We start from the raw sequence: 10,216 nt of genomic DNA on the forward strand, positions 1-10,216 counted from the left end.
GGAATCTTATAGTGGTCATGGGTTTCTATGTGGATTAGACTAATAATGCTATGCCATTTAGATGTCTTGATCAAGCTTCTAATGCCTATACCGTTAATGTATTGATAAGCAACTCACTCGTGTAACACTAATGCTTGCCTTCCACCAAACTCATTAATAAGAGAACTAACAATTAACAGTTTGTAATGAGTTCAGTTGGTTGTATTTGCCTTTAATTTATATTGCACACTTATGTGGACTACCGAGTTAAGAAGGGAATTAAATAATCATATGAAGTCAGGAGAGTAGCTTAGCAACTGCAATTTTATAATTAATTCCCCCAAATTATCTTTCCCTCAGTGCAATTTACTTTAGTGCTGAACAGATAAACTAACCATGGCTGCTTGTGATTGCGATCAAATGTGTTTTGGTTTCCTCATTGATAAATGATTGATATTATGCCTTTATGGCCTCACAATTCATAAACTGTGATACCACATTATGGAAATCACTTGCTCGAGCTTGTGTGGTGGAGCAGGGCTGATCAAGCTGCTAAGCTCAGCCTAAATTATTTCCAAATGAGTTGTCTAACTCAATCATTTCATTATGGTGAAGGTATTTAAACCGAAACTCTATTCCCTCTTCAGCTGAGGAAGATAGCTGTAGGCCAGACCCAACACTCCTGGAGCCTAGGATCCTGCACATTGTGTGTGGCTCTTAAAGCATGTCTGATTTAAAAATCACCAACCATGATGCTCAATAAGCCACTGCAATGTTGAACATATTAAACTATAGCTCTAGACCAGTGGCCAGAGAAATTGAGAGACTACAGGTAGACTTAAGTTATAAATTAATGTCCACTCACTAAATGGACCATAAAATTGCCAAGAAGGGCCCATCTATTTGAGATCAATGATAACATACACGCCATATTTCTTATACAGATGATGCATAATCTACGTGACAACAAACATTCCACAGAGGCTGTAAGCACGATATATCATGATAACATGACAGCACCAACCACAGCTGGTAATATAACTGGATACATGTCATAAAAAAAAAGATCAACGAGGTTAACACTACTTGTAACCACTTAATGCAACTTGTAAAACAATGTCACTTGTGCGTTCCAACATAGTATGCAGGGAAAGAGCATGACAGAAAACACCAATGACCACTGACTCCTCAGTCAATGTAATAAATAGCCACAAAGTTTTATATATTTAGTAACGTTATAATTGCTTTTGTAAGTGAACTGTTAACTAGTAACACTCAGGAAAGCAAAATAGGAAATGGTGATGAAGCATGCAAATGTAATTACTGCCAGCCAAAAGGTTAGCAATTTCTTATCTAAACAACAAAAAGAACTGTAACAGATGGTTGATCACAAGCTACATTTTGACTACTTTCTCTAACAGCATTTGCTATCAGCTAAAGAATCTCCACCTTTTGCTACACACTTCTGATAATGTACCCAAGCACATATTCCCCTATATTTACTTTGCTCTTGTAGTGTGGCCTTAAATTGCTGCAGATATGCCATGATATGATGCTTTGATGCTTAAGGTTAAATCTATATGGATGGGTGAATGGGTAAATGGTTGGCTGGATAGATGGATGGATGGATGATCAGAAATAATGAAAAAAAGAAGATAGACAAGTTGATCCATACACCTATCAGGCAGAAATACATAAAAACTTACAATTGAAGTGAGTAAACTTACAGTATGTAATAATCATCATCATCATCAATTGTATACCACTAGGTTAGAGTGAGTTTTAAATAAATACAACATGTCTACATGAAATGTGTGTCATTCTTTTGTCACCCAAAGATAAAAATACACATGCACTTTGTACTCAGCGCAGGTGAGAGAGAACATGAGCATCATTTAAGGTCTGTTTAAAAGGCTGTTTATTAGCTTTGCCTTCTGGGAGTTTTAGCATGAATAAATAACACCTATATTCAGCTTCGGCGGGTGTTTACATCCTCCCTTGTGTCTTCTTCCACCTCATTTCTCATCTGAAGAGTCTGCAATTTACATCTGCTTTTGTGTTCCAAGTACGCTCCCTGATATATTTTTTTTTTTAAGTCTATGAAATTTCTTTGGTGGTATATAAATCCAAAATCCTAATAACATTAATGTACTACCTGTAAAATGACTTGTTGCATATTATGGCATCTGGGACTCGTGCTTGTCTAAGTCTAATTGCGCATTTTTTAATTAGTCAGCTGCATATATTTTCTATGTATTGTTGATCTGCATAACAGATGCCAATTAAATATTCCGTGCTTCTTAATTACAAACTATTATTCTGGTAAACTAACCCCTTTTAAGCTCGGCTGGGCGACCAGCTTTGAAAAACCTGAGAAAAAAAATGCAACAAAGTCCGACTACAGTCTGCTTCTAAATCCTATTCAATTGCTTACATTAATAACCTGCTTTATAATAAAATAGGTCGAGACAGATCTCTTTAAGTCAGGACAACAATAAATCACAGCCCCACATATAGGGCCCAAATAAAGGATCCTCTGTGCTGAATGTAAACTTCTGGCAAGCCTTAGTTAGTGTGCAGTTTCCCAGACACTAAATAGACGCTCTGTTCACTTTAGCATGAAGTCCCACAAGGAGCAGCGACCTCCAGGGATTCTTGGCTCTCCTGAACTCTCATTAGGCCTGCATATTAATGACTTGTAAAAATAGAAGGGGGCCTGGAATATAGTCTTTTCTATTCAAAGGATTTCCCATCGTCGGAGCCCACATACAATGCAGCAAACTGCACACAAGGCAAAGGCCGAGACACAGGCACTCATATCTCCAGCAACGTCTGCTTCATAAACTCAGTCTGGTGTCTGCTGCTAGCCAGGGGTAATAGTGTGTGTAACATTGCACTGAGTGGAAGGAAAGGCGAGAATAGGGACAGCTGGAGAGTGCATTTCTGCAGACACTGGCTGTAATTATGAAATGTATTCAGGATCATGAGAGAAGGGCTCTGAGTCAAATCTTCAAAAGCACCTAATCGACAATGTGCAGAATACAAGCTAACCAGTCATTTTATTAAGTGACAGATGCTCTTCATTTGATGCTTCACAAGTGTCTGTGTACATCTGATAAAATCCCTTAAGTGATTATAATACATAGTGAGTGAAAATACAACTGTGGCGTACGCAGTTTCATCAAAAGTTTGCTTAAAAAAGCACCACTATCACAAAAAGTGAGGAACATTTAATATAAGTGTGTGTGTGTGTGTATATATATATATATATATATATATATATATATATATATATATATATATATATATATATATACACACATAAAATGTGCATTTCTCCAAGAGTTAAATGCGCTATAAGATACTTTTTTCCTATGCTACTGTCCCTTACAGTAGGCATTAAAAGACTGACAGATCTAAGAAATTCCAGACAAGCCCATCTCCTCATGGAAGATTCTCATTATTGCCTTTATTTTTAAAAAAGCACGTCTCTGAAAGGATCTAGGCTGTCAGTCAGCCTCCCTATTCACTTGGACACTATTTGAACACTACCATTCAGTAAGTGCTTTTGTACATAAAGAAGTGACTTAAAATCCACCATGAGGAAATGGACTAGTCCAAAACCTGACATATCTGTCAGATTTTCTCTACCTACTGTGACAGCAACATAGCAAAAAGTAATTTATAGAGCATTTGTATTTATTTTGAATTTTACAATTTTATTAGGTGGTATTTTATTCAGAGTAATATATATATATTTTATATATGTATATGTATCCATATATCTATATATAGTACTGGTGCAGCAGACTCAAGAGTGGTTAGCAGATTAGAGCATTTCGGCTTATAGATGTGCGTGATTCCACTTGTTAATGTGTTAAACTTGGAATTGCATGTGATATGTATACAAGACATTTGAAGATTGCAGGTCTTGCCACTAAGGAGATAAAGAACCAATTTTGATCCTTTCTCTCATCAGACTTACCAGAGGATTGACCTCGATTAGTGGCGTCATGATCACTGTCTCCTTGCTCACTGTCTCCGTGCCCACTATCCTTAGAGCTTACTATGTCTGCTTCCTGGAATGCAGAACTGCAAATACAAACAGCACAGCATTGAGGAGATTGAAGCAAATCAGATATTCTTCTGCCATCCTATGGACACAGTGGGAGCTGCACTGAATAGCTGTACATCTACAGTATGTTACTGATACAAGTGTTACTCTCCCCCTCAACAGGATGACACAGACAGGATATATCACAATTCACAAACAGCCAGGCAGGTGAGGGCAAAACAGCGGAGGAAGAGTTACATTTCACATAGCTGATCTGTCTTTCTCTAGGCCAATTTTAAAATAGCAATAGCAGAACATAAAAGCAGGACTTTTGAGAAAAGACAAAGTTTTTTTTCAGCCATTTCTAAATATTTATTGCTAGATGACTGATTGACCTTTTTTTCAGGTCTGTCAACGACCCTATACAAAAGAGATGCTATGTTAAAACATCGACTAAAATGAGGTTTACTATTCAAACTGATGTGCTCTGAGCATAAATAACACAAATGAAAAAAATAAAATAAAATGAAAGGTGATGCCCAAATATATTCCATACCTGTTTACCCGTCGTGGTCTGTCAACTAGATAACTGAGTTCAGTGCGTTGATGTTTATTCTAAAAAAATAAATGAGACACAATTGGACTCTAAATGTCACCGCAATATGGGATATATGAAACAGCTCTGAGCTACTGGGCTGGATGATTGATTAAAGAGTATACAGAGATGCTTAGGCCCCCAGCAGTTGGCGTACATGAAATATTGAGAGTGCTTCTTTATGGAGTGAGCTGGGTTCAATGGCAGAATACATACAAACATGAAAGGGCAGCCCCATCACAGCTCACACACCCTCCCCTCCAGAATCACTAGAAGCCATGGCATTTCTTGAACCCATGACAGACACATGCACTTATAACACTGCTCACCAAATGGGTGGGGATTACAGAAGATTTACTGTATGAGTCTCCATGTACCAATATCAATGACTGCAGAAGATGAAAGATTTCCATATATAGCATCACTGTTATGGGCTTGTGCAATGAGAATCTAAGTAACCCACTTGCATTAATATCTTAGGGGAAAAAAATAACATACTGATCAGAGGCTGTCATGTTTTTTAGACTGAGAATTTACACCACAGTGTAATATCAGTATGCGTTACTGATCTGCTGCAGAGATGTATAGGAAGGATTTATAGACATGACTTCTAAACAGTGAGGAAGAAATTTCAGAGTCTGGTCAATAAATCAATTAACAGATTAATCTGCAAATGGTGATCAATTTAGGGCGTCCCTGTGTGCAGACAGATCTCTCAGTCATTTTTCAGTGCCAGACTGGGCTCATTCACATTCAGGCAGTGTGGGCTGTAGGCTGCAACAGTTTTCTAAGGGAATTCTAATGCCAGATCTTCATGGAACAAGACATTATATAAACACACACAAATGCCATCCAGATTCATGCTATACCTTGGCACGGTTATCCTTGATATACGAGTATCAAGTGGGCAATTCTAACTGCAATTAAGGGTGCAGGGATTTAATAATGCAAAATCATTCCACAGTCTGTGCAGGCAATGCAGGGCTTCTAGAATAAATCACTTCACACCAACAACACATAAAAGGCAAAACATTAAAGGGAAAACATACATAAAAATGAATTTAGTGGAGATTTAAGAAAGAAGATAAAGCAACACCACACAGGGATACTGAGGATTTTATCTGAGTAAATGAGCTAGGAAAGGGGATTTGCAGATAACTAGGGGTCGGTAGCTGATAGCAAGAGAAAAGTTCTGTAAAGCGTTAACCAATTAAAAAATAGCTCAGTTGCAAAGGAATGAGTGCAGCAAAAAAGTACGTGACATAAATGGACAATTGGCTTCAATCTGTCTTACCTCACTGGACAAGATGCTGCCATTGGAGATAATATCAGGCTGCTGGTCAGCATAGCCGGTCACTATTGCCCCACAAGGGTTGTGTTCAGTATCTGTGCTCCTAGACGGACTGCAGGGTTTGAGGAACATTAGATCAGTCTTGGCAGACTCGGGTGTCAGGCAGACCTGGTAACAGTAGTTCTGATTATGGTGGTGAGAACCGAAGCTGCCAGACTCCTCCACTGGCACTGGGGTAGAGCTGGGCACGTTGGAGCTTTGCACCAGCATGATGTCTGACTTGCTGAGCTTTTTCTTGCGGGCTCTGGCTTGCCTGCTACAGCAAGAGCAGCAGCACATACAACAGTCACTGGCCAGGCAGCTGTAGATGTTAAGTTTCTTCTCCTTCTGACACCTGATGGCAAGTACAATCATGGCCAGCAAGAAGATGAAGGAAACAGAGCCCAAGGCAATAATAAGGATGAGAGTGAGATCTAACGCTGTGTCATTAGAGCGGCTGGGCCGCTGATCCCCTCCTTGCCTCTCTACGGAGCTGTCCACTATCTGAACCTGGATCAGGGCGGTAGAAGACAGCGGCGGCTGTCCATGGTCCCTAACCTCCACCACTAACTCAAAGGGTCTGTGAGGATCCCTCTTACTAGTGATCTTACGTGCTGTCCTCAGTTCCCCAGTCCTCCAATCCATGCGGAACAAACTCATGTCATTGCCTCTCAGTATGCTATAGGTGAGACGAGCGTTTTCACCCTCATCAGAGTCTACAGCCACCACACGGGTGAACAGGTAGCCAGGCTCAGCTGTCCTTGGCAGAAGCTCCTTGGCGGTGCCATTCCTACCTTGTGGCGCTACTATAGAGGGAGCGTTGTCATTCTGGTCCACAATCACAATGTTAACAGTGGCATTGCTGGCCAGGGGAGGGGTACCCCCGTCTCTAGCCTCCACCATGAAGCTGAATTCCTTCAGCTGCTCATAGTCGAAGGTGCGCAGGGCGTAGAGATAGCCGTTCTCGGAATTGATGGACACATATGTGAAGACTGACATGCCCTGGATGTTACAGTCCAGGATGTAGTAGGAGATATCAGCATTCTCTTCCTCATCCTTGTCTGTGGCGCTCACTGCAGAGATGTAAGCCCCTGGCACGTTATTCTCGGTCACATAGACGTTATACACCGTCTGAGTGAAGCGGGGAGCGTTATCATTGACATCGGCTACCTGCACCTGGATGGACTTGGTGGAGCTGAGCGGTGGAGAGCCCCTGTCCCTGGCCAGCACAGTCACTGTGTAAGCAGGCACCAGCTCCCGGTCCAGGGTGCCGTCTGTCACCACGGTGTAATAATTCTTATAAGACAACTTGAGCCGGAATGGCACATCCCCCAGGATCTCGCAGTGTATCTGCCCGTTCTCCTCGGAGTCCTTGTCTGTCACGCTGAACAGAGCCACCACCGTGCCCGAGGGGGCGCCCTCACTCACCGCATCCTTCACGGTGCTGAAGCTGATCTCCGGCGGGTTGTCGTTCAGGTCCAGCAATTTGACCAGCACCTTGCAGTGAGCGGGCACCGCGTTCGGCCCCATGTCTTTGGCTTGGATGTACACCTGGTACATGCTGCTCTCCTCGTAGTCCAGCTCCCCGGAGATCTCCATGCGACCCGTCCTGGGGTCTATGCTGAAGATCTCCCGGACGCGGGGGGTGTTGTGGCTGCTGAAGGAGTACACCACCTCCCCGTTTTGACCTTCATCCAGATCGGTGGCATTGAGCTGGATGACCAGGGTGCCAGGGGGCGAGTTCTCGGGCATGGACACGGTGTAGACGGATTGATCAAAGACAGGCACGTTGTCATTGGAGTCCAGCACTTTGATGGTGAGCAGAGCGGTGCCGGTCCTTTGGGGTATGCCCCCATCCATAGCTGTCAGGACGTACCTGTGCAGGGCTTGCTGCTCCCGGTCTAGCTGCTTCTTCAGCACCAGCTCGGCGAACTTGTTGCCGTCCCCCTGCATCTGCACATCCAGGGCGAAGTAGCTGTTGGTGGTCATCTCGTAGGTGCGCAATGAGTTGTTGCCCACGTCCGGGTCGTAAGCGCTCTCCAGAGGGAAGCGGGTGCCTGGGGTGGCACTCTCCGAGATCTCCACCTGAATGTCAGTTTCGGGAAAAGCCGGGGGGTTGTCATTAATGTCCAAGACCTCGACCTCCACTCGGAAGAACTCGAGAGGGTTCTCCAGGAAGACTTCCAGATGAAGCAGGCAGGTCGGGCTCTGCTTGCAGATCAGCTCCCTGTCTATCTTCTCCTTGACGTACAGCACCCCGTTCTCCAGGTTCAGATCCAGGTAAGGACTCCTCGAGTTGGGGGCAGTCTGAAACCTACGAGTGGCGAGTTTTGTAATGTCCAAGCCCAAATCCTCAGCGATATTCCCCACGAAAGTGCCATGGTCCCTCTCCTCCTGCACCTTGTAGGCAAGCTGAGAAAGCAGACCATCCAAGATACACACCAGTAAAAATAGAACAATCATCTCCAGGCAAAAAAAAAAAAGGAACAAAAAATAAAATACAAGATGTCAAAAGATCAAAAATGGAAAAAATATATATATCTATGAACAAAAGTGCACTTGTTTTATCCCTCCAACATAGAGCTCCTTTTCTGGCTCACACACTACAGCAGATGAAGTGCAACATCCCCTCATCAGGATTCTTTGCAGTCACCATGAGAGTCAGTACAATCCCCTTTTTATTCCACTGTCCTTTGCAAAACGATAAATCCCAAGTAAACAGTCCTGGGTTAATGTTTTAAGATAGTCATTTCCACGTCCGTAACACTCAGAGTCTTAGATCCACTGCACATGGTGTCTCTCTTACACATAAACGGATATTAAATTATTGATACACATCAAGACTACATTAAAATGCACACAGCTTGGCAGTTGTAAAAAGAAAGATCAAAAGGAGAAAAGAAGGGCTTCTGTAACTTAAAGGGTGTTTCACTTTAATTCCTGTAGTCCCCCAACTCCATAGACTCCATAGTGATCCTTGTCAGTGCTGTGACTTTTTATTTTTGTATGGTGATGATAGCATAGACTGAGCTTTCCCTGCTCCAGCTTCTGTGATCTCTGCTGGCAGTGTCTGAGCTCCCAGCTCTCAGCTTAGCTGTTTTTGCGCAGCGCCCTCCTTCTGCCAACCAATGGGAGGCTAGAGTCGGGAGAAGGGCGGGGCCTCGCCTCGGCGTCACTCTATTAGCAGAACGGCGTCATCCGGAGGAGGGAGAGATGGAGTGTGTGCAAGGAGAGGCAGCAACACTTTCACGTCTTTTAAGCGGATCGTCGTGGCTTAGCCTCCAGGGGTTGACATTAGGTCCGCGGTGTATAATGTAGACTGGCACGGGGGCTGCTGCTAGCTGCTGAGCGTGTCTGCGATATTGTGCTGCTTCACACCAAAGAGCAGCACAAGCCATTGTCACAGCACATTTGCTTTTCCACTTGCTGTGATCGGCTTAAAAAAGCGGATCACAGTCGTTTGGCCGATCGCAACAGCAGCCAGATTTACATGTAAATAGTGGTGCTCATTTTCCATAAGTAGGATTTGTTTTTGCTCAAAATTAAATTGCTGGCCTGCACGATTATTGGTGCGATTGTGCTTAGTTCTCGATGGCTGCACGGCGCGAACGCAGTGAGTGGGAAAAGCAAATGGTGCGATCGCAAGCGCAGCATGATTTCACTTGCAATCGCGCTCCCAAGTGGAAAAGGGCTCTTACTATGCATGTTAGAATCACAATCGCTTCAAAAATGCTACATGCAGCGCTTTTGCGATTTTTTTAAAGGGCCCTTTCACACTTGCTGATCGCAAAACGCTATTGTGATTTTGCGATTAACGCCAAAAAAGCACCATTCACACTTGGCGATTTTTTTGCGATCGTGTTTTTTTGCTTCTGTAGCACCAAAACGCGATCGCTGGGAAATCACCTGAAAATGGTGTAGGCTACACGTTTGCGTTTAGCGTTTTTGGGTGATTTGCGGCGATTAGCGCAAATCGCCTAAATGAGAATGGGCCCATAGACTTTTATTACCCTAGTGCTTTGAAAAGCGCTAGCGTTTGAGCGTTTTGCCGAAATCACCAGCAAAACGCTCAAGTGCGAATAGGCCCTAAGGATGTAATCGTTTAAGCACTTTCCAAAACACTGGAAAGCGCTGGCGATCAGAAAAGCTCTTTAAAAGTGTTATTGGTGTGAAAAAGCCCATAGCATCACGTCCGCCCTGTATCATGTGCGGGGGAGGCTGATGACTGGCAGCTGTGATGGGCTTATTATTATGGAGA

The 10,216-nt window shown here is 43.2% G+C and overlaps 1 protein-coding gene across 6 annotated transcripts in view; it reads right to left on the reverse strand.

Moving 5' to 3' along the window:
• PCDH10 (protocadherin 10) overlaps positions 1-9,014 on the reverse strand; it is a 105,766-nt gene extending 96,752 nt beyond the window's left edge. For all 6 annotated transcript variants that reach the window (XM_068279803.1, XM_068279829.1, XM_068279812.1 and 3 more), the window contains exons 1-3: positions 5,923-9,014; positions 4,590-4,648; positions 3,965-4,071 (exon numbers count right to left, since the gene is read on the reverse strand). In XM_068279803.1, coding sequence (XP_068135904.1) covers positions 3,965-4,071; positions 4,590-4,648; positions 5,923-8,421 — 2,665 coding nt within the window. In that variant the 5' untranslated portion in view covers positions 8,422-9,014. The remainder of the gene's footprint in view (positions 1-3,964; positions 4,072-4,589; positions 4,649-5,922) is intronic.
• Between the last annotated feature and the right edge of the window lie 1,202 nt (positions 9,015-10,216).

This window comes from Hyperolius riggenbachi, chromosome 1 (genome assembly GCF_040937935.1).
Source record: "Hyperolius riggenbachi isolate aHypRig1 chromosome 1, aHypRig1.pri, whole genome shotgun sequence".
Classification (NCBI taxonomy): domain Eukaryota; kingdom Metazoa; phylum Chordata; class Amphibia; order Anura; family Hyperoliidae; genus Hyperolius; species Hyperolius riggenbachi.